Raw genomic sequence first — 25,939 nt, 5'->3', positions numbered from 1 at the left:
TGGTTCGCGTTCGCGTTTTATAGGCGAACCCTGCGACCGAGACCGAGGCGAGGCGAGACAAGACGGGACGAGACGAGACGACTCACTCGCTCGATTATTGCATTACTCATGCATAGGGCTTGGCAATACCACTCGTCCAAGTCGTAAGTGTCCGCAAATTCCTCCGTTCTTCCCGACACGAAGATTCGCAGATCTCTATTCTCGTCAATTCCCTCCTTTCTCCGGTCATTCATAGACATTAAGATCTTTGGGAAAACTCTTAGATATTCAGGAGTTTCCAAAAGTCAAAACAAATAATAATCGAGGGATAAAGACGAGTTTACGATTCATCGGCTCGAACAATTTAGAGAGAAACAATTAGCACATTCAGGCGAGAAAAGAAAAGAAGTTGATCGACGAAGGTATATCAAGTGGTGGCGCGAGTACGCAGCTGGCGCGTAGGAAAAAAAAAAAAAAAAAACAAATCGATCTGTCAGACGGATTGTTCGGAACTAATTAAGAAATCGAACCCATCCGAGGAGGCGCGTGCGAGGAAGGGCGATTACGCGCGATCGTCGTCGTCGATACTCTCGATCTCGATTAATCCGATCTCCTCCTCGGACCATCGCCGAGTTGGAGAGAGCCCTTCGTGTACGCTTCGAGATACCGTTGTGAGCTAAATATTTATTGAGACAGGTGATCACGGGATGTACAATAATCGCGTCTCTTTCTTTTTACGTTCCCTCTTCTTTCTTCTTCCCCTCCCTCTGATCTGCTGGGACGTCCTTCATTCTTGGCGGAATTGAATTTACCGTCATAGACACGTTGCCATTCGACTCTTTTCGCGGTAATTATGCCAAAAAAAATCTAGGCTTATAAACAATATCCGCGCTCGCGAATTTCCGCGTTCCGTTATTTCTTCGCGGCTTTCGGCGAATCATCTTATAAAGCTTCTCCTTTCTCATGTCTATAAAATTAAACGCGAAATATGAATACATAAAATAGGAGATTACATTTTTTTTTACTGCTGTGTTATACCGCTATTCCGCCCCAAGGCTCGACGCGTAACGTAAACGTCGAGAGAAGGCTGTATCGATAGAACGCGCGACTCGAAAGAAGACGTCAATTCGTTCGCCTCGAATCAACGTGCGACGATCGAGGGTCGCTCGTTTTCGTCGTAGTCGTCGTTGAGTATTCATAAAGACCCGCGAGCTGCGCCGCGTAAAGCGGTGCCGCTCCCTCTCTCTTTCTCCCTTTCTTTCTTTCTTTTTCCCCTTCTCATTTATTTCTTCGCATCCTCTCTTCCTCCTTCTTCTTATTCGCGCTTTAACGCCTCTGCGCTTGCGTTTGCGCGCACATCATGTGTTGATCGCTCGGTCGCTCGCTTTGTCCCTCTCCCTGTCAGGTTTTATGTCTCGTCTCTTTGACTAAGAAGGTTTTTGCGATGGTCCGGCTTCGTTATGGCCTTCATATGAGTTATGCTAATTGAATGCGTGATAACCAACGACTTTAATTGGAATGTAACCGAGCTATCACGCACGGCCCCCGTGAACGTCGATTTTCAGGAAGTTTTACTGCGCAAAACTATGACGGTAGAAACGATATCAACTTGTGTGACATTAATCATCGCGAATCTTGAAACAAAACTGCCCAAGAATTTCATTGCAGCACGTACGTACACAAAACAATGTATATAAACCCTAACGAGCCTTCAAAATCAACCTGGTGTGACGATAATTCGATTCTTGGACGACAAGATCATGAATTGTATGTGTAAAAGAAATTTGCATTTTTTAGGTAAACCTGCATGCTTCTCAATTTAAAGTAAGTCTCATAATATGAGAAACTGGTGAGAGAAATATATTTTACACAGATAATCTTCGAGAGAGAAAATCAATGAATATTCTCCGAGAGAGATGGAAAAGTTTAATATTTTAAGAAAGAAGAAGAGAGAGAGAGAGAATATATCGCTATTCGTGATCACTGCCCTAAATTATATGCACAGATGCGATGATAATGTTGGCGATATTGAACCTATCGATCACAATCGGTCATAAAAAGGCGCGTGTGCGCTTTTTGTCTTGAAAAATTTCGCGATGAACCCGTTTAAGGATGCGCACCTTCTCGCTACATAAAAATAAAGAAAAAAAGATCAAGTCGAGAAAGGATGTGCCGCTGCATCTCTTTAATATCATCGATGCACCGTTTGCACCTGGTTTGCTGCTACTTGTCATGTCGGCGAGCGAATATTTGAAGACCGACATCTTTAACTGATAAAAGATCAAACCGGGTGCCAATGATAAAGAATTTCAACAAGAGTCACAAAAAAAATATCTTATATACTTTTATCTTATCTAAAAGTGTAAGATGACCAACACACCCGTTGCCAAGCCCACCCAACACGTAGTAGAATAACTCGCTGAATTCCAATGATTTCGGAGACATTCCCAGATTGACCTATTTAGCTGAACCAACAGGTGAAACTATAGGATCGCGAGATAGGAGAAGATCTTTATATTTATAGCAGCGAAATAATCTTTCTGTAGCTCCTTATATATGAATAAAACGATGTGTATACATTTGGAAAATGTATTCAAATATGCTCGATTCTTTATACGCCGATTAATTCTTATTTAAAAAAAAAAAAAAAAAAAAATCTAGAGGGAGTGAAACAGAGAGAACGAATAATCGTCGGTGACAAAAAAGCGGATAATTGAGCCATTACACGGAAATGCGTAATAAACGGGGCAAGTAATTTTTCCGAGTATCGAATCGCTCCTCACGGCCGGCTTTAAATTATCCGTATAGCTTTTACGCCCCGGGTTTAAGTACGCGTCTCGATAGGTATGCCACGTAGTCGGAAAGATTCTCTCTTTTTGTCGTCTCATCGGAACGGATCGAGATCGGGACCCGTGCTCGTCGTCGGATAACATCGATTTCTACCTGTCTTTTTCCGGCGCGCGACCCGCTTAAGGGACGCGTCCAGATTCCGATTTCAGTGTCAGTGTCGGCCGGCGCGGCGTCCCTTTGTCTTGAATCGTATCTCGCGTATCGCACAACCCGAACAACAAGAGTCCCGTGCTCGTAGATGCCGAATAATAAACGCCCGGGCGCGAAGCAGGTGGAGTGTAAAACGTGGCGGGCATAAATCCTGCGATTGCGATTGCAGATCGAGAGAAAGATCGGCTCGAGCGCGCCTCCAATGAGTCGAGCATCGACGATCGCGTAAGTAATCGGCGCTTCGTGCGGCAATTCGTTCATCGATGATGACTTATTAAGGAGAATGTACGATGCTGAACGATAATTAATTGTAATCAATACTTTATTAAGGCGCCACGCAATTATTTAGATCAACGATGGCGATTATACGTGGCAATGTAACGCGATCGATAATCATTTAATGAAACACGGTCAATTTTTCGCGACGTGCAATCTGTCGATCGCGCGTCATGAGAGCAAGGACGAGGCTAATTAGAGACATTTTTTTTACGTGTCGAAAGCGCTAAATTCCGCAAGCAGCAATAACGCGCAATCGCCGTAATTAAACGTTCGCTTCGGTTTAATGCTCGAATCGCAAATCGAAGGCGAATGTCCTGCATAGAGTACTATCACCGCCAACAGAGTTACGCGAATTAATTTAATTAGCCAATAAAATAGAATTTACGTGTGACACACGGTTTATAACGAGCACCACCGACTTTAGATACGATGGGTATCTTGAACAAGACTTTCTAACACGATTGCTTTAATTCCTAAAAAATTCCGCGACACATATATCTATCAAATAAATTTAAATAAATTATAATATTCAATAATTTCTTGCGGTAAACAAGTTTCTTGCAATAAACTTATTTAAATTTAATAAATGATACAAAAGAAGAAAAACATTGCGTCCCGATGCCGTATGGTTTACGCGAAAAAATACGCGATTTAAAATTATTAGAGTTGTAGAAACTTTCGAATTGTGATCCAAGTCATTTTTGCATAGAATTTAATAATCGGATGAAAGGAGCGACACCTTTCTTTTTCCTTTTTCAAAAATTTTATTTAAATAAAAAAAAATTTCTTCGCTAAATTAAGCTCCAAATCTTGTAAAACGAGTAATTACGCGTCGCGTAACAGAAATGCTTTGCTCGCTCATTCGGTGTACATTCGCCAAGTGTCATTTGACAAGTGATCATAGAATTATTATAGATACTCCTCTCTCCGATTGTCTCTACGTTTAATTATAAACGCTCTATAAATAATTATTTATATTTCGATTATCCTCGTATAATTACTTTTTCAAGAAGATTGTCCGTCGAATTGAAAAAAAAAAAAAGATTTATAAAAAACTATTTATATATCTCCCCGAGAACGCTCCTCCGCCGTTGTAAAAAGTTGTGTATATACCGACCGTGGACGATGTGTCGTAAACACAGATCACCTTTATGGTTAATACATTATGACGGTGACGTGTAAGTAATAATGTGTTTCGTACGACGAGGCCAGATGCGCCAATGTCACAGTCCATGGGTCGCGACGCACGCCGCGGGGGGTTCCATAGGTCGTTCTTATTGAGAACCATTCGCGCGCGATTCCCGTGGTTCTCTAAACGCGCGTTCCCTCGCACACGGGGCATGCGTGCGTGCACGAGCGCCCCGTGCGTGTACGATGCCATTACGCGCGCGCGTTACTTTCCCGCGATGACCGCAAAACTACCCGCGATTAATAATTACGCCAATTACGCCATTAAGCTGTTTATACAGGCGATACATCGCATCGACACTCGAGGCTCCGAGATTACGTAAAATGTTGCAAACCCCGTCGCGCTTTATTCTCCTTTAATAACGGTATTATATTTATTGTAACGTGTAAAAAGGGAGAGAGGATGAAATCTTTAAAAAGTGATGAAAACAATGAATAAAGGATCTCACGGCGTTTCCCGAAATTACTGGCATTGAAATTCTCCTGCCTTCGTCCACGGTGGCTCTTGTACGCGCAAGCTGCCTTTCGTATCCTCTTTCATATTTTATTGTTAGCATCTCCGTTCAGGATACACCCATCAAGTCATTGACACGCGGGGTAAAATCGCACGCACGCTCGAGAGACAATTTCCGGGCGGTGATGGGCGAGGGGCGTGAGAGGGGGGAGGGAGTGGGGGGGGGGGTGAGGGGAATCGCTCCTTAGGCGTTTCGTAAGAATTTCGCGTCCGCGACCGGATTCCAACGACTGGTTTTACATCGAAACTGCAAATGGATAGGGGCCTAAAATATGTCGGCCCAATTTGCCGGTGTCTGCTGCCTCTGGGCCTGCCTGAGCGACCGGCGATCCCGGTTACCTTTCCTTCTTGCTCTCTCGTTAGTCGCCCCGAGCTGCCCCCTTATACACGCGTACTTTTCTCTCCTTCTCTTTTTCCTCTTCTCTCCACCTCCTCCTTCTCCCTCTTCTTGCTTTCCGACGTGTGTTAAGGGAGATGTATGCGGTACCTCTCCCTCGGTGAATTCGGCTTTGATTGGCCATGTACAGGTGCACTCTCGTATAAGGGACGCCGATAAGTACGGTAAGAAGGACGGCAAAGCGTATACGTGTCCTGGAAAATCTCGGTTAACAGATTTACACCGAAGTGCATTGCGTGTTTGTTCGTAATAGGATCAGATTTAATATCGAGGCTAATTACCAAAGGAACGTTTCCATTTCGCGATTCCACGAAATAAATTATGCCGCGCGACATAAGCATTCGTACTTTGAATTCGACGGACGATCTTCTCGAAAAAATGATTATACGAGAATAATCGAAATATAAACCGGATTTTATTATATTTATGGAGCACTTGCAATTAAACGTACAGCCAATAATAATTGGAGAGGAGTATCTATAATAATTTTATCATCACTTATCGAATGACATTTGACGAATATATGTCAAATGAGGAAGCAAAGTATTATCCCTTATATGCAACGCATAATTATTCGCTTTAGACTTGGAGCTGGATTTGATAAAAACCTTTTTAAAAAATTTCAACTGCTGTTCTCTGTGTTATCTGTTCTTTAAAAATCTTACTTCGCAAAATGCATTAGGTATATGACTTATCGGAACACAATCAGCAGACACGAATTCGATCGATATCTTTCGAACATCCGTCCGATAACAATCAATTCACAAAGTTTACATTTTTCACGTCGAACCTAGAATATCGAGGCTCGATATAAGAGGGTAGATAATCGAGATTATAACTTTAAATTTAGATTGACAATGTATCCTTGTCATCTCGTAAATTTAAGTAGACTAGCGACCATAAAGTCACCGTAGATTGCACTGTTAAATTTTCAAGATTGGATAAAGAAAAATCGGCTGAGAGAACAAGGTGACTTTATAAATCTCGAAATTTATTACAAATTAAAAGTCCCCGCGATATCGATTAAATATAATGGCCTCTCGATTGAAGAATGGATTGATTATGCATCCTCAATCGTGTAAAAAGCGAATCAATTCTGTCCATCTTATTTTGCGAGTGGCAAGATATTTAAGCTTGATACGTGATATATCGCGTATATAATTTTCTATCTTATAGATTTATTACATCTCAACCTAAACATTACCATTACTCTCTCGTCATATGTAATTATTTCGACATAAAAAAATTCCTTTTTTCCTCCCATTAAATCATTTTGAAGAGATTACTGCGATGCGATATTTACACGGATATTACTACTATAGATACACCTTTTTGTTTCTAAGTAAGGAAAATGACACATTGCTTTTCTTCTTCAATGTTTCGAATATTTCAGAAGCAGTTTGTTCAACTATTTGCTCACCGGACCTTTCGGTCTTTTTCTTTCTCGTTTTCTTCGCCGTTCTCTTTCTACTGCTGCGATCGCGATCGAGGAATTAAAATCGTTCGAACTCGTCACGCGGCCTGCGAACATTTCTGCAGAAAGAAAGAAATCATTGGCGGATCGTGGCGCAACGATCAATTTCGAGAGGATTGTATAAAGTATTGTATGTTTTGTCGGATCGTCCAAAAATGATATTGGGATACACGCATCATGTACTACGTCACGAGAATTATTCAATTATGGCAAAATAGCACAGAGCCTATACTCGCGTCTACGAGCAACTTATCCGATCATAAAAATTAAACAAATTTTGCTCGAGGATATAAATCAAGCGTCGTAAAATGTGCATGAGAAACGTTATCCTCTGTAAACTGCCATGTCTCTTCTCCAAATGTTATCTTTATACTGTAAAAAAAGACGTTCGAAATAATCTTGTCTGTGATTACCATAAATTTATAGAAAAAGAGCAACAGAGTGATCACAATTGAATAAATATACACATAAAAATATTCTACTGCTGAGAAGTTAATCGCGACTGCGAGACCGAACCGCGTAATTTTGTATCGAAATCGTCCAATTATAGCGCGAGAAAAAAAATCTTTATCAGTTAGTTACGACGTTTTACCGGTCATTCTCACGAGTGTTAAATCACGATTGTTTTTCTCACTTTGAATGAAAGAGGTAGAGAAAGCGAGAGAGAAAAAGAAAAAGAGAGAGAGAGAGAGAGAATGTAAGAAGCAGCGTTCGCGCTCCAATATCTCGTAACGTGCCTATATATAAATAAGTTGTACTTGTCGCGTTTTAAATGCGAGAATAAGATCAGCGTCGAGATCGGTCCGATTACCGTAGAAAATTACATGCTAACGCGAGCACACCCGGTGCAGAGAGAACTTAAGTGATTTTCAATCGGCGCCGGATGATGCAATTAGATATGCAATGTTGTATTTTAATGCAACATTTATCGTTTTATCGGTGTAACGTGCAACGCGGTTTCCTCCAACTTGCCATTTCTTAAATTCGACGCTTTAGCGACGCTCGTATCCATTAGGAGAGAGACTCGGTGTTCCTTTATTATAATCTTAAATCTCCGCTTAATTCCGGATCGTTATCGATAAAAGTTATAGGATGAATTATCTTAATCGTTCGATACGACGAGTGAGAATTCTCTCTGTTCTCTCAGTTGTGTTTTATTCAAGCGCGACTTTGGATCGGGAAGGTCGCAAACATCAGCCAATTAAAGCACGGCGAGGATATATCTGAGGAGATAGTCCTGACAGTCTCTACATAAGTATATAAAGGGCGCAAACTACTCTATAACGACGATTCTCCTAAAATGTCGCCAAGACAGGCGTGTATTTGATTTTGCCAATCGCAACCCGATGCATGCGATTCGCGATTAATCCCTGTCCAGATTGACGTCCAAATTATTTATGTTGCGGATAAAGAAAGACGGATATAATTTGTGTCGCAATCCTTGGCCGTTTAACGCGATCCCTTAGGCAAAAATCGGGAAAATGCGCAAAATCGCCGTAATACCTTCGCAAGAATTCGCGTGCGCTTTGCAAATTAACTATATGCATACGTAACTCGCGATTTCACCGTGGTAAGAAATTATAATATTAAGAGTGTATAAAAAGAGCCCGTCGCGCACCGAGATATCCGCGATTGCGCAACCTAATTAAAAAATTAAGAGCAACGGATAATTTAATTCGCTTCGTTACATAAGCCGCCGGGTTCGCGACGGGACATTCATCGAATGAAACGCGAGGGAGAAAATGCCACGGGAGTCGGCGCCTTTTTTATCCGGCGGTTTTATCGCTTCTCTCTCAGGCCCCAGAACCGTTCCTCGTGAAAGAGAATCATCCAATTACAGATCGCCGCCTATCTGTCGGATCTTTCGGATCGCCCTTTCGAGCGAAAGAGCGCGTGTACTGACGAGAGAAGGGAGGAGAACGAAGGAGGAAGGGAGAGGGTGTTCGATTATTTCAATCGAGTGGAGTGCGGTATGAGGGGTCGGTCGCGTTTGAAAATGGGTGTGAACACTCGTGACAACTTACACAGTGTTATCTGGTAGTAGCAGAATGCGCTGGTAATCCTCCGGTAAGCCCCAACTAAGCCACGGGGATCCACGTGCCACGTGATATATGATACACCTCAGGGGCTTACCCTTAACAGCGCCAGACACAGTTGCACGGAAACGCGGTACTTCGTGCGGCTTATTATTTCGATTCGGATGGGTACTGCGTAGATTGTAACGCGAAACATATCTCGGTGTCTTTCGATCGAAATTTAATTACGCTAATCAACTAACGTAATCGTGCGAATCGGAATTATTTCAAGAATTAAGAGAATCGTATATAGTTTCGCTTACAATTAATCGAGATATAACGAGTCGAAATAGTAGCGTTGGATTGAAATTTCGAACTTGCAGACTTGTTTGTATGCGATAATGCTCAAGAGTCAGATTATCGACGAGTGAAAACATCGAGGGGTGTGCGAAGGGTGCGTACGCGAAGGGTGGCGCACACGCGCCAAGGAGAACGTGATTCTGGCGCGTGTGTCAGATCTGCGGGAAAACATATTTAGAGCGTTTATACTCGGTACATATTGAATCGATTATTTTGTACACACAACACGTGGCACTTTCCTATCTCAAAAGTATTCTTGGTGGTCAGTCGTAAATCTTTGAAACGTCGGAGAAAATCCATATAGGTGTCTGTTGTAATGTCATTATTAAATAAAATTACGTTAGGTAAATTCTACGTTACTAATTCTGTAATATCAACTCCGCTTCCCGCGCAGAAAAAGATTCGTTAAAATCATGAATCTCTCCACCGTATAATTTAAAAGAAACTCCGAAGGTGGTCCACCTCATCAAGGGCTCACGCGCGTACGATAGTATTATATAATTATATAATGATAAGCTATCAACATATGCTAAATTAATATTTCGTTTTTTTTCAACGATCTCGCCGCTTTTCCTCGTTTCTCGTCTCCTCTGGGATTGCAATCGCGCGCAAACTTTCTACACGTGTAAATTCGTCGTTTGACAGATGATATTTTTACGGCCGGTTTCGTCGGAAGAATCCGTCAACGTTGTATCGATGTAAATCGAGTCATTAGACTCGAGTGGAAAAAGATAGCGATGAAAAATCATTTCACGCGTGAAATGATTTTACACTCGTTTGATTGACATCCGAAGAGAGAGAGAGAGACAAAAAAGATAAAAAAAGATAACAAAAAAAAGGATAAAAAGAGGCATGAAAATATTAATATAATTTGTACGAATTTTGCATTTTCTTCTTTTCTCTCGCTTCTCTTTGTCTTTTTCATTCTCTCGCTTTCTCCGCAAGCTTTTCTCTCGCCTAACGCGAAGATCTTTAGCTAGACTTCTCGCGAGATATGCGTGCCAATTTCGTGGGAATAATTTGCAAGAAGTTACACGAGTCTCCCGCAACAAAATTGCATACGAACGGCTTCGAACGCGAGGCAACGGAGAAAGATATTGCGAAAGGTATGCTGGCCTTAAAAGACGGAGAGGAACCGAGGTGAGAAGATCGAAGCGAGAGTTCGGAACCTTTTCATTTGTTTTACTGTGCCCCCGGGCGCAATCGGTATCGATAGAGTTATTTTAGTCAGGCGAGCACGAGCTCGATCGTAACGAACTACAGAGCGAGTGCATACTCCTTCCAATTTAATTTGTTTCTTTTTTCTTTTTAATAAAATCTGTGCATTATATCATCTTATTCGTATCGAAACGACATTTGCTCTCGGATTCGGAATTTATAAGATTAACCAAGCAAATTATTCTTCGGCGAAAACTTTTCTATTTTTATTTTCTTCCCCTAAATAATACTGTCAACGCTGTACCATCGCTACCGTAAAACTTTTTTGCCAAGACAAAGCGGATCGACAATACCGGACAGTCCCGTCGCGCTTGAAATAAAAAACGATCCATATTATACACACCATACGATTCTCGAGCGAGACGATTGCTGGACAATCGGGACACAGCGCGATGTTGGGCACGTGTGCGACCACGTCATTAGGACCACCCTTCGCGGTGCATTTTTTCAAAAGCGTAATGATGCTTCGTGCGCGGAACATTTAGTCCGGGCCCACGGTAAATTGTCCCGGGCCCTGGAGGTGCGACTGCAAATGACACCGGTCGGCAACGTGCCCCGCAAAATTGCGACGCTCTAAGCCAAATCTCCGCCAGTCCGCGAATATTCGCACGAATCTCCTTGCACGCTTTTCTAAACGTAAGACCCAGGCGAAAGCCTGGTGGCTTTCGGGATTCCAAAGGGGCCCGGGGTCGAACGGGGGGCGCAACACGTTTACGGCATTTATTGCACGCGCGGAAATGCGAGATGATCCGCGAATTACGCGCGCGGCTAAACACGTCGGTGATGCAACAACAATGATGTCTGCAACTAACTCCTCGCACGCCACGATATATTACAAGGCACTTGTAATAACAGTAATAATATTAATAGCGATACTAATAATCTTGCATTATCGCCTGTATTGTATACGAATCGCTCAACAACTCGCTCTGTACAAAGTAACGAAATTTTTTGTATTTATACTGTGCGAAAACACTCTCCACACATACATTGCGATCCTGCCGGTTTCCGTGACATAATATTAATACGACATAGAGAAAGAGCATCAAGATTAACAATAAATCTTCCGCTCCTATTAGCAATTAATCTTTCTTGTTGCGCGATTTTTTTAGCGAATTATATTGATGTAAATAGCAATGCGTGCTATATAAATATAATCTCCCTTTTAATAATATTATGTTACTCTAATGCGCGAATGTAGAGATCAATACACACTTATACATATTATATTTGATGTACTATATATTATATAATATGTATACGTATGTATTTTTAATTTTTTTACATATATATATATTTTTTTTTGATCGTTCTCTTGGGCCAAAGAAAATACGATCGTTTAACGATTTGCGCAGGAATCTAAACGCAGACACGTGTCGCAATGTTCTGCGTGACCAAACGGAGCACGTAACCGAAAATCTCGTTGGTTTTAATAAGCAGGTCGGTTAGTCTCGTGTTCACGGCGGAAGCCGCAAAGAGACGCGCGAGCACAGACGGAGGAACGATTTTTTGACATAACCATAGTCCCGGCACGTCACAGATAATGACTCTTGAAATCGGCGCGTTCCCGTTTCTTCTTCTTCTAAGGCCGCGGCACGAGAACGAAGCGACGATGAGGAGAGAGGGAAAAGGAGGAGGGTGGTGGGAGGGGGTGGGAGGAGGGAGAGGAGGATTATACGGAAAACCTATACCTGTACACGGTCGTGTCCCGTCGAGAAGGCGTAAACGCCTCTCGAGATCCCGTCTCGTCGAGGGACATTTATTTCCTCTACGAGTTTGATCGAGGCAGACGACTGTTCGACACGGCCAACTTGGTGATATCGGGGAGACAAATCCGCATTCCTCGTCGGGGAGGACGCGCTACGCAAGAAGCCGTCGTCGCGGATCGATCGACGCGGCACACATCTACAGGCACATGCGGCGGCACGTACGGCGAGACAAAATGATCGGTGGCGACAATTTGTGTCTTTGAGTGACGAGATCCCGCGAACAGCGTGTGGTTACGGCTGATGTAAAGATTTCTTACATGCGCTCGGCGAACCGAGAATCTTCTTCTTCCTTCGTATATCGTACAATGGGGACAAGGGAGAGGAAATAAATCTAAACGCTTCGCTCGAGAAATATTTACGAGTTTAAGAATTGATTATTTATTATTGTAAAAAAGACACCCCTGTCAACGTATTCGAATTTCCATCCTGCAATATATCGCTAGTTTAGATTATAAACAGGTATATATATATATATATATATATATATAATATCTGAACTGATATCGGCGTTACGTTATCAATAGTCAACCTCCTTCCTTCACTTAACGATCCCAAGTCGCACCCGGAGCTAATTTGCATAGGTTTCGGAGCAGGACGTCCGTCGCGCGTATACAAATATCGGATCGCGAAAACACATTATGGTAGAACGCCAAGACGATAAAATGTGTTTTGCATCTAATCGCCAGACGCCAATCGTAAACGTCAATCGTTTCTCCTTAAATTTATATACAACAAATCGCAATTACAACCGGGGACACGTCCGCCGCCTCACATCAGGGCCTCGGATCAGCCTTCGGATCTACCACATTTTTTTCTCTCTCCTCTCTCTCTTTCTCTCTATATGCGTGAATGCGATTTATGAGAGCCACCGGGTACGAGAAGAGCCCTTTGGAAAGTCAATGCGAAATTTTAGGGTGCCGCCTACTTGCGCTTAGATTGGTTGGTAGAAGCATCCGATGCACTTATTACCCAGCAGGACAACGCGTCCCTATCTTCCCCTGTTTCGCTTCGTTGCCTTTTCGCGTGCATTCACCGCACAGAAGGCAAGAAAGTAGAGTAAAGTAAAATAGAGCAGAGTAGAAAAAGAGAGAAGGACCGAGAGGAGCTGGGAGAATAAAAAAAATTTGAGGAGCGGGAGGAAGGGATGCGCTTCGATCTTTGCCTCCGAGGGGACAGTTGCCGCCGTCTGTGTTCACCTGCCTTTGAGAATCTAAGCGCACGAAATCACGAATGCCTATTAGCCAAAGTGTGTCTCGATCAGTCCATGTCCACAGCATGCAGGCTCTCGTAATAGCGCAATCCTTTCGCGATCGGATCTCACGAGAGGTTGCGTATAAGAAAGATCAAAAACTCGAAACGAAAACGATAAAGGATCGTTTCGATGAGGCGCGTCGCAAATAATAATGTGTAACCGCGAGCGACAAAAACAATAATTATATTTATTTATTAAGGTACATTTTGAGAAATCATATATATCTACAGGATGTCTATTCAAATCTTGTAAAAAAAGTTCCTCCCTGATCTTTCAGGAAGTTTTGTTCGAAATTCCAGATAAAGAGAATGTTTTCAAGAAATTTTTAATATGCTTTCTAAAATAAATTTCTAACGTGCTTTCTAAAATTAATTTTGTCATTGTATGCGTTTTCTAATGCTTTTCACTCATACGAAGAAAAAACACAGAGCCACTTAAGTTTCAAATGTTAGAATTGCAAATGTAAAAAAAAAAAAAAAAAACCCAACTAAATTTTTCTAAGATAAATATTTTTTTTTTCCCATTTGTATATAACATTTTCGAAAGAAATCTTAGAATTCCAGGTTTTCCATGTTTTTCCATGGAATAGACTCCCCTGTATCTATTGGTTTCTGACGATTTTTCGATTCCACGATCGGCACATCACACGATACGCTAAAAGAATAAAGAGTAATTTAATGCGCGAGCATCTTAGCATCAATTATCATTTTTATACAGGTGATTATTTTGCGCCGCATAAATACAAGTTCAAAAACCTTCTCGCCTTGGCAGAGTTTGCAGTCACGCTGCTGATTATTGTCATAATTATAAAAAATGGCTCGATCGTATGTTTAGTAAAATTAGCGATCATATATTTCATCTGAAATTTTAAGCGCTATCGATAATATAAATCGCATCATATACGAATTTTCAAGCATAATGAACTTAAAAACCGTGAAACACGCGCATGTTCTGCGCGATAAAGTATGTTATGAAAAGTCCCGCGAATCTTACACGCATATATAAAAGTTCTTGGTATTATCTTACATCAATAGGCGGAATTAATATAAATGTAATTAACGGTGTAAATAAAATAAAAAAGAAATAAATAAATCTTAGTGAAAAAAATTAATATACTTGTCAATGAACTCTGTCTCTGCTTTTTTATTCTTTATTGCTTTTATTCCTTGTGCCGCAAACATTTCATTATTTTACGTTTATCTGGTTAGGTAACATAGCAAGGGAATAAATGATAAATAATAAAAAAATCGAAGAGTAAGAAAAAATATACCGAATTTTGATTAGAATCCATTCGGTAAACGTTTCTTCTAAACCTCTTATTTTTATTAATACCTGTATAAAAATTGCAGGCCGAGAAAATTCAAAATTAGAAGAAGGCAATAAAATCTAGCGTTAAGATTTACGTTATACTCATTGATACGAATGCTCGAATACTGACATATGAATACAATAGGCTGTCGTTCACGACTCCCTATGTTTGTTGTCACCTCTACCTGTTAAGATCAGCTGACTCTAAAAAGTACGTATTACATAAATCAAAATGTAATTGCGAAAAACTCAATTCCTTCCTTTACAATCCTGTACCTCAAGGAAACTTCTCGCCGTCGATATTGAGACAGATAGTAGTCGACGAGAATACGGGATGCGACGATTATGCGTGTATGATAATGCGCGGTCGAAAGTATCGCAAACAGACGACATTAGACGCATCGACTATATAATATACGTCGAGCCCCGAGTGCTAATCATAGGCTATCATATATTTAGGCAGATGCGACACAAATTGAGCATCTTCTCGGCGTCCGGTCACCGGCGTTTACTTTCTCTCTCTCTCTCTCTCTCACACTCTTTATCGCCATTTCGATCGACTTGTCTCACCTTTATCTCTCTCATCCTACCTTCTCCCGTTATTTGACGCGTCCTCGTCCTCGTCCTCGTCGTCGTCCTCGTCGTCGTCGTCGTCCTCGTGTGCTGGCCACGCGATACGTAGCGGATGCGAATGTGTATCGAACTCTCTTCTACATCGACAGGCCGACTTAACTGGGTTACGGAATGCATTAATGCGCGCGGGCTCGATTACAAGGTAGACGCGATTGATTCGGATCCTATGCACGCCGAAACGCGCTCAAGTAATTTGCCAGATTGAACCTTTCTAGTACGCTAGTGCGCAATTTGAGGATTCGTGATTGCGAGTATAAACGGATCCTTCGCCGTCCTCGACGAGCATTCGCGTTTGCGATCGGTAAAGAAAAGAATAGTCGTTTATTATTCAGATATCGCGACTTTATCGATGACTTTCTTCATTTCTCACTACGATTGAAATAATTGCACAGGCGATACATAACGAATTTTCGTTTATTCATAAATGGCGTCAAGATTATTTATACCAGGCATCTAACGTTCGTAAAATATTACATGGCAAATTATCTCTCGCAGACAGTTTTTGTAACATTAATGACAATTCAATTTTTGATAAGTATCTCAGATCATCCCACTGTCGGATAAAACCGCGAGTATAAAATATGGGACAGTTAATCGAGAGAATCTTGCCCAAAAGTGTCACAGAGGCTTATTAGCCCATTATACGATGCCATAATTCTCGTAAAATTAGAATAATGACACTTTCAGGGATTCACGTTGTTACGATGAAGAATTTAAACTTTCATTACGCGCGCTAATCGGCATCTATAGCTTTTAACTTTGATAAAGTCTTATTTTTCATGACGTTATAATTTAGAAACTAATAATAACTAATTAATATCGTACAGCGTTATTAAAAACTCATGTTACGCGATGACCAAAACCCTTATAAACGTATGCGATACGCAACGAGATTGGAACGAACTTGACATTTCATCAAGCGCGATCGACCTTGTATCCTGATTAATTTTAAACGCGAGGATATTATAATTGCGTGCGCGCGCGCGCGAGAAAACGCGATGTCGACGACCTGCAAAAATTTCGACGGCGTCTTGTTCACTCGTCCGACTATACGTGAGTGCCGTCGAGATTAGGGAGGAACCTCCTCTCCCCTCTCTCTTCTCTCTCTTTCTATTTAAGACCTGTCTGGCTTAAACGAAGAAGATAACCCTTTGATTTTCAGCAGTCTGGCATTACTTCGGGAATTCGGGCAAGAACGCGCTCGGGAATTTAATCATTGCGTATTATCATGATCGTAACTATCTAACGATGGTTCCTTAAAAATCAAGATATCCGCAATTACTTTGATAACGCGAAAAAAAAACAAATAAACGACTCAATTTTCTACTAGAATTTACGATTATCTACGTTTAATGATCTCTTAATTAAGCAACGCCCGTGCGCTCTCTCTCTCTCTCTCTCTCTCTCTCTCTCTCTCTATCTCTTTCGCGAAATTACAGGGCCGTGACCCCCATGCGGATCGTAGCCGGTCTTAAATCAAGTCAGTGCCTAATTGCCACCGATATATATTATATCGCTCGCCTCCCGTGCATCCCGCATTGCCTATATATCGACCCGACGTGCGCGCGTGCGTTTGCAGCACGTGCCGATCACAGATCTGGGAGGAGGTGAACTAAAAATTTTCGATAGAAAGGAAAAAAAAGAGAAACTTCGGAAAGAGCAAAAAAAAACGAAAATAAAGAAAGTGAACGAGGTCCACATACACACGCGCGCATACATACATACATATGGGACGAGTTTGCTGTCTCGACTTGCACCTGACGATACGTACCGTCCTCTATCTTCTTGTTGTCCTTTTTTTTTTTTTTTTTTGTAAACCCGTCGCACATGTGAAATTTATCTCGTCTCTCTCTCTCTCTCGAGAGAGAGAGAGACATCAGGCGCATGCGAATCGATTAATGAAAGAGTTACAGTCACGTATAATGATACCGCGATGTGTTTGCGATCAAATTAAAGTACATCGACAGATCATCGTCGACGATGACGTATCTATTCGTTCGCCATATGTAGTTCGACGCTTCTCTTTTTATAGCCTCAGAGAATTAATTGATTTCTTTCGATTAATGTTTGAGCGAAATAATTTTCAATTTCTTTTCCATCAGCAGTTTGATGAAAGAGCAAATAAATCTTATTTTCCACGCAAAAAATTAACAACGCACAGTCGATATTTCGGCAATAATCGTATCGTTTCAGATATACGTGCGTCGGCAAATACACGATAATGATCCAGCGGCGAACGAACAGTTTTCATCATTCTGCGAATCGTTATCCGACGTCAGAGAGATGTCCCGTGAATTAAGATTAAAGACGTTTCTCATCTTCCCCTCTAATGACGGTAACCCGGACTGGATTACTCTCGATGGCATCGCTACTGTTACGGGCGCGGTGGAGGCTTACGAGTTAATTACAAAATTACTCCCTTAGGATTTGAACGGATTGCAAAGAGAGCACGGGAGAAGAAGAGGAATGCCAAGATGACTGTCCGAGATGAGTTCGTTAGCGCTAAATCACAGACGAGAGGCGGACAATGCGAATCAATGGCCACGCGAAAATCACGAAAATCCCGTAGATAACAGATTCACGCGCGACCGAGCGATACGAGCCTAAAGTGTCATCTGGAAGACATTTAATTACGTATTAAAAGTCCCGAATGTAGGAAATCGCTCGTAAAGATTATTATCAGCTGCATTAATTAACGATTATAAATTGCGCGGCGCGTAAAAGCGTGCCTTTTATTATAATTCGATCGATCATTCGAGAAATCCGACGAGATTAAAGGAGGAAATTTATAGCTTGCCGTTTCTTCAAAGATGAAGTGAAATCGGGACCCAGATACTAGAGATGTGGAGATGGATTTTTTTTTATTTTAAATAACATTTTAATTACATCACATTAAAATGTATGTCTACTATAAGGATAATTATAAATGTATACTCGTGCATTTCTGGAGCTCATTATTATCGGTTAATATATAGTATGTATATGTACAGGTATCGCCGCAACTGGCGGATCTATCAAATTTTCTCCCGATCTCACTTGACTATATCCACAAAAAGTTTTGCTCTTGTTCGCGCGAGATTAGACCCATATTAAGCCGAAAATTATAGTTTAGGCGCGTTCTATTCGACGGCGGTCGGAGAGAAAACTATGATAATCCTCGATCGATATCTTCCGATGCTTTCGAGATACATCGTACAAATTTCTCTTTGGGCAGAATTAATTTGCGAGATTTTTTACAATCATCGCGTCGTTGTATCGAACGTGGTTAATATAAGGGAGACTCTACCATAATCGCTTATTATAAAACGCGCATTATTAGAGATATACCGCTTAATTACTCCCTACGTGATTTCATTCAATATATGCGAAATGTATAATATTATTCCTAACCACTTGCAGCTGCATTCTATCTGAAACAACGAAGACTCCGCTAACGATACCTTTAGAAAGGATCTAGAAACTTTCCGAATAATCTATAATATATATTTCTACAGCATTCTGCTTAATCTTTTTTGCATCAACTCGAAGGAGAAAACTCGGATTAGACAAGTTCTGCGATTTGATGACGAATATAATATTTTAATCATTTGTGTGCGTGTGTGTTTTTGTGTATCCAAAGCTGGTTGCTTCTCTTTTGTTTTTAATAATAATGCTTGCAAAATAAATTGCGCAAAAAATGGTTGCCATCACTGTTTATTATATTGCCTAAGAATTTCGGTGCGAGTGTACAACGCTTCAAATAAAATATATGCGGAAAAAAAAAACAATATCTTATAAAGAGAGAAAATAACTAATTACACAACGCGCGAAGTGTCGCAACGCCTGTGATACGGTCGATGATCATACAACACACACACGCTCGACAGATTAGATTTCACGTTCCCTAATGATTCATTACGTCGTCATTATTACGACATTAACGCAATAAAACGCAAGCAGTGTTCAAGTATTTTGTTGCAAACATCGAGAAGATGCAGGTGTCTAAAATTATTTATCGAACATCCACGTAATATGATTCAGGGTTGGGAAGTAACGGGTTACTTGTAACGTCGTTACCGTTACCGTTACTTTTTTTCGGTAACGATCGTTACTTTTTTCTATTTGCAACGGTAACGAATCAGCCGTTATTTTTATCGTTATTTTTTGGTTCTTTATTATCTTATATTTATTGAATAGATGTATTTTTTGAAAAATATTTTGTAGCCTTTTATCATAGGCTGCATTCCGATAGTCACTGCCAGTACTGAAAAATCTGTAGTAACGTAAATTATAGATTTTAAAATACTGATAGTGAATATCGGAATCACACTCTTAATAATATCAATATTTCTCTTATCGATATTTAAAAACAATGTTTGATAAAAATTTTCGAGGAAATTGAAATTTGTAAATTACAATTTAAATTCCTATAAAGATAAGTGTATTAAAAAGTAAAGATATTAACATAAAAAATTCGAATCGTTAAATAAGTTTAATATAAAAAAACGCTCGCTATATAGAGACTGATTTAGAGTTTTTAATTGTAACATAGATTATTATATTTAATATTGATTATTAAATAATTTTATAATCTAACAGCTTATTTTAGCTTATTATTACAAAAAAACAAAAATGTAACGAGAAAGTAACGGATCGTTACTTTCCAAGTAACGAGTAACGGTAACGAGTTACTTTTTACAAAAAATAACGGTAACGCGTTACTTTTATAGAGTAACGTTCCCAACCCTGATACGATTACAACTTTGAAAGCGTATTATTTCTAAATATGAGAGATTTTCCTCCCCTCCCCCGCCCCCCATCCGCCTTCCCGGAAAGTACGATAGACTTATTATAAATTTGTCTTCCCGCGTATCGTCCGGAAAATAAGACAAGCTATTGTCAGCGGACACGATGTTCGTTTCTACGACGAAGCTATACGCGGGATTCTATCTGTCGCTGACGATAGGCAGATACGGGACATCGTTGGACGTCATGTTCTTGGTAATTGGTTATCGGATCGGATGGTACGATCGGTGACGACGGACGTACATAACGTGCCTCAAAGTCGTGCCGATATGACCGGACCGGACTCGTCGGAGGTGCGAACATAATCGCGACACGTTGTCAACGCGCGCGTAATACGGCTCAAATTACATGTGCCGTCCAACTATAATCGTGCCCTCAACAAATAACGGGCCCCGAACTTTGACGGCCCGCTCGCGCTCGCGCGATTCTATCGGAGGGAACGCACGGGGCAATCGTCGAGATGCACCCCCTTCGATATTAGTTGGAAGAATTTCTCTTCTTCCGTATCCCAATCGCAATCATATTGCGAATTATGATGTCAGAAGTGAAATTATTTATTTTTTGACATATATATATATTGCTCAAGAGAAGAACTCGGATGATTTCTTTTGCTTCTGATTCTTTATAATTTAATATAAGAGATCAGGAATCTCTCTCAAACGAATAATGAAACATAGATGAATTATACACATTACTTGCACATAATACAAATTTGTACGTATTGTTTAAACACAAAAAAAAAAAAACATGTGAAACAAGAAAAGCATCAATTTCTAATATACTTCAAAAGAGAAAAAAAAAATTCTAAAAATTATCAATTTTTCATACTGTTAGAGCAGAGACTGGGTCCTTAATATATCGTTTCCTATAATTATAATATTACGAAATACAACGACTGTGTGCTCGCCGAACCGATTGTGAACAGGTAGAACCAATTGCGCGTGGGAACAAAAGCTTTTCCAATAGGAAATACATGGAAAATTATTTAAGGAGCATGTGTCGTAAGCGCGAGCTATTAATCATATATATGTGCGACAACAATTTTCCGTCATTATCTCCATCTGACATGGCGGCAATTGGGGACCAAACAGTATTGTCGCGAATCGATGTGATTTCAGCGCGATTCGAGTTGCACGTGCACTTTCATCTAGGCGCGAGGAAAGAAGAAGAGAAAGAGAAAGATCGACGAAGCAAAAATGCGCTCGTACATATGTGAAATCACTAAAGTGAAATCTCCGTGACTATCTTGTCGAAGGAACGTAATTTGAGTCGTTGCCGTCGAGGAATATCGGTGCGACAGAGAAAGAGAGAGAGAGAGAAAGATTAGTATTTATAATATACGATCAGCTTTCTTCGATCGAACGCATTACACTTCCGAATGTGATATTCATCAATGTTTTACGCGATAGAGAAATCGCGATAATTCCGTAAGATAATCCCAATACGAAATTAGTTGCTGCTTTATAAAAAGAAAAAAAAAAAACAAGCCGTTATGCGATAATACCAGGTTGCGTAAGGTGTGCGTAAAGTCGGCTTTACCGGATGCTGTAGGATTACCGTGGGGATTGGCCTCTCCTGCCGGTTCTCGGGGTCATAAATTGCGCGTCTCGAAGAGAAAAAATAAAAACAGAAAAGAGAGAAAAAAGGAGCGGATTCGCGCTCGCAAAAGTCACTCGGTCGTCGCATTAGCCGAGGCAACGTCTTAATGGGATACAGCCGAAACTGCAGGTTGCACGGTCCGCCATCGTCCAATTGCACGGTAGTTAGAACGCAATTAAAGTTACATAATCTCCTGCGCCGCTCGCTCGTTCCTTCCTTCTGCGGCGAGGTGTTCGCAGGAGGAACGGGCCACCTCGCATCGGCCTCCTCATTAGTAACGCGTTAGTTATTGACCGAAAAGTCTTCTCGGAAGACCTCGCAGGTGCGCTTACCTTTCGCCCCGCTTACTTAACGGCAACTCTGTCCGTTAAACTCGTTACGCTTTTCCCGCGGAGGTGGCCTCGCACCGCTCGATTTTTCCCGAATTCGACAACCATGAGGCATTTAATCGCGATCATCGTTACTTTTACTTTCGCGTCCACGTACGATAACGATAACGCGAACGACTACATTTGTAACGTAACCGTAACGAGAGATCGTCCCATCGTCGATTACCGTTCGAAATGAAACGTTTGTTTTGCGCGGTACGAGAAGAATAATGATTATCGTAAGCGAACCGGTCCCCGCGCAGCGAGATTCACTCGCTTCAGCATCACGATTCTTAACGCTCGCGCGATTATAGTCGCGTTATCCCCGCTGCGTGTCAAGGATAGGAATTATAATCCGCTTTTTATCAGCGCGTGAAATTCTCGCTAGATATATATGTATACATGAAAAATATTTAATTTACGAAATCTATATTCAGTGTCTGTCAGTATATTTTCAGGGAACTTTTTTACAAAATGTCTACTCGAATCTTGTAAAAAAAGTTCAGAAACTGAATATAGATTTCGCAAATTAAATATTTTTCATTTGCACGACATTTTCTCTCTCTGTGTCTCATTTTTTTATCGCTAAAAATTATAATAAATAGAATATATACTGCATATTTTGTTAAGACATTGAATCTAAACAAAGCTAGATATATATTTATATTTCTAATATATTTTAGGTTCATTCGTAACCTGGCTTATTGGCAGATTGCTTAGAATATAAAAGCATTATAAAATAAAATATTTTAAAAAGTTCCCCGAATCCCAATAAAATTCCATGACAGTTCCCCAATTTCTCCAGGTACAAAAGAAATCTCTGAGAATTCTAGATTTTCTATATTTTTCGAGGAAGTAAACTTTATATAAACAAAGTAAAAACACATACATATATATAATTTTTTTCTCTCAAACCGTCGTATTCCGTGTGATTAAATCACACGGAGGTCGCTTTACGACGGAGACCAAAGTATCATTATTCTTTCCCTGGCGCATAGTTTCCGAGCAGAAATTCCGAGGCGCCGTTCGTAAATAACCAACACCAAAAAAGATGATTAATCGCGGCCGCTGAAACGCCACGATATTATGCGTGCGAATCATGTCGTACGCCGCTTCCTACCAAATTCATGGGAATTTGTGTCGGTGAGACATTAAGCGTATCAATCGCCTGGGTCGCTCCCGTTAAACATTCCCGTTCAGCATGCTGTAAGATTTCGGGGAAAGTCGCGCGCCGCGTGTCTCCTTTCACTTTTCCATCAAACGCCTCGTTAGACGCGTTACAATTAATATGGATGAGAGGATAAATGCGGGTCTGCGTGCGTACATATATTATCGATACGCGGAAAAGAAAAACGTCTCAGGAAATATATTGAAGACATAAGAAGATAGTTTCGTTAATGATAGATTAATGAAAGGAGCCACACTGACAGAGGACAGATTGGCTCTCACGAGAGCAAGGAGGGGATTTCTCACAAATTTCCTGTTGGTGTTTATCCTCGACGGTGTAATCTTATGGCGATAGTCGCGTGTATTTTTTATTTTTTGTGTAAGGGCATACGCGTCGGAATCCGTGAAAGGGAACAAAATAATAGCGAAGAAGAGAACGCGTCGATTGTAGCGAAAATGCAAGCTCGGATTCACGCCTCGGTAGGTCCCGACGTGCCGTAGCCGCGCACGCAACATAAAAGTTTCCAATTATAATGCACGGCATGATACTTTATTTCGTCCGTCGTCAATTAAAAACGCCCGACGGCGGCCATCGCTACCGAGTAATTTGCGCGCCAGTAGCGATAGATTATACTCATCTGGATGAAGGAAAGAGAAAGATATGGAGAAAAAAAAGAAAGGAAAATAAAGAGAGAAAAAGGGAAAGGAGAAAAGAATTAAAAAACAGAAGAAAAGGGGGAAGAAAGAAAAAGAAAGAGAGAAAAGAGAGGAAGGGAGGGGGTGCGAACTTATTATCGAATGAATTACCGTGGATCTTATCGAGACACTATACTATTGCCAGAAATCCAGAAAAAATAGGAGAGAGAGAGAGAGAGAAGTGATTGTATTCTAATGAAATAGTTATAATCGCGATTCGCAAATATAGCTTCTTACTCGTACATACACAGTATTTTTGCACTGTAAATCTAAATTTATAATAATTTAAAACTCCTTCGATACAATATATTGTATGTATTCATTTCAGCTATTAATTGCAAGATTAATTCATTATCGTTTCATTCATTACTTATCTCAGACCCTCGTGTTCAGATAATCATTGATCTCAATAATTAGTCATGAAAGTGAGCGATATCGCATACGTTGCTGGCATAAAAGTTGTTAAACGGCGGCTGCATGAAGTAATTGCCGGTGAAACGACTAATTGTAAATAATATCCGGAAACGCGCATAACTTGATAACTTTATTCTCTTTTATATATCTAGAGTTACATTCTTGGCGGCTTTTTAAAAGTGTTTTACGGAAAGAGGTATATCTCACGCGCGATAAATTGATTTTCCTATCCAGCAAATCTTACGATTGATCGCGAGAGCAAGATAACACGTTTCCTACGCTTCGATATTAATCGCAAATTTGTAAACTTTTCTCACGACTCGCTTCTTCACAATTAATCCCCTATCTTCCACTAACGTGCAGATTAATTAATGATATTGCGCGTGAATCGATTCATTAAGGGTGGCCGTTTAAGCAAACTCATTTGGGCGCGAGATATATTTGTCATCTTTATCATAATATTTATCGGATGGAACACGCGAGGTGACGTATCTATGTATTATTATATATATATATGTGTGTGTGGGGGAGGGGGGGTGTGTAGAACGAATAACAAGCGTTTGCCACGGGTCGGTATGACCCTCGGAGTTGTTTGAGCGGCGATTAATCCTTAAAAATTGCGATATATCTTGATCATCGATCGAAATGTACGGCGCGCATGCGAGCCGTACCGTATTAACATACGGCATTACGTATTCCGCATGCAAAGCTCGCGCTTACAGTGTGTTCGCATAGCTTTACTTGGATTTCTACAGTAATTACACGCGCCCGTAATAGGGGTCTTGGTGCACCGTCGATACGGTTAGCGCAAAAGCTCAGATTGCACCTGGGACAACTGGCACTGAACGATAACGGCGTCTCTCTCAAAAACAATACACGTAGAGCAAAATGGTATATAATATCTTGGATGCAAAGAGTAATATAAATATACAAAACGGAAAATATAAAAAAAAAAAAAACACATCATCTTCTTTCGGCTTAAGAAAAATATGATACGCTAAAGTAACACTTGATATGCCAGACAACGCGTATATGAATGATTGATAAGGCGTGAAATCTATCTCTAATGGGACGCGATGAAATAACGTAAATGTGCTCCTCCAATCGGCGTATGTGAGATTAATCGAACTTACTGATGCGCGTTGAATGTAACATTCGGAAGCTATTTACACGATATTCTTCCTCAGTTCAATATTACGAGTTTTCTACCGATGATTTACCGAGAAAAAAACACATTACAAATACAAACAAAATGTCGGTTTAGCGTTGCGCATATGGCAACTTTTATAACAAGGAGAGACGGAAATCACGGTGTTGCACATTCGCCAACCATAACTCCAAGAGCATTAACTTCCTCCATTTACTTTGTAGCCCTGGTTATTCGTACTATAACGTAACTTATATAATATACAGAACTTTGATATATATTTTATTTTCTGTATGAGATAGAGAGATATAGGAGACGATTGTCGAATCGATATATCTATACAGTTACCGACAATGTATACTATGTTTTTTCACAAG

General features: G+C 40.6%; 2 protein-coding genes across 3 annotated transcripts in view; both read right to left on the bottom strand.

Moving 5' to 3' along the window:
• Prosalpha5 (proteasome alpha5 subunit) overlaps positions 1-25,939 on the bottom strand; it is a 90,357-nt gene that overhangs the window by 5,255 nt on the left and 59,163 nt on the right. Inside the window, exon 6 of one of the 2 annotated variants that reach the window (XM_070300354.1) lies at positions 14,073-14,099. The exons of the other annotated variant lie outside the window; for it this stretch is intronic. Within the exon in view, the coding sequence (XP_070156455.1) occupies positions 14,088-14,099 (12 nt within the window). The 3' untranslated portion in view covers positions 14,073-14,087. Of the gene's footprint in view, positions 1-14,072; positions 14,100-25,939 lie in introns of those variants that run through there. 2 annotated transcript variants of the gene reach the window in all.
• Positions 1-25,939, bottom strand: part of Poxn (Pox neuro) — a 66,162-nt gene that overhangs the window by 33,386 nt on the left and 6,837 nt on the right. The gene's annotated exons all lie outside the window — the stretch shown is intronic.

This window comes from Polyergus mexicanus, unplaced genomic scaffold, assembly GCF_030449975.1.
Source record: "Polyergus mexicanus isolate NDT 795.1 unplaced genomic scaffold, iyPolMexi1.0 SCAF_8, whole genome shotgun sequence".
Classification (NCBI taxonomy): domain Eukaryota; kingdom Metazoa; phylum Arthropoda; class Insecta; order Hymenoptera; family Formicidae; genus Polyergus; species Polyergus mexicanus.
This window is presented reverse-complemented; position numbering and strand designations above follow the sequence as displayed.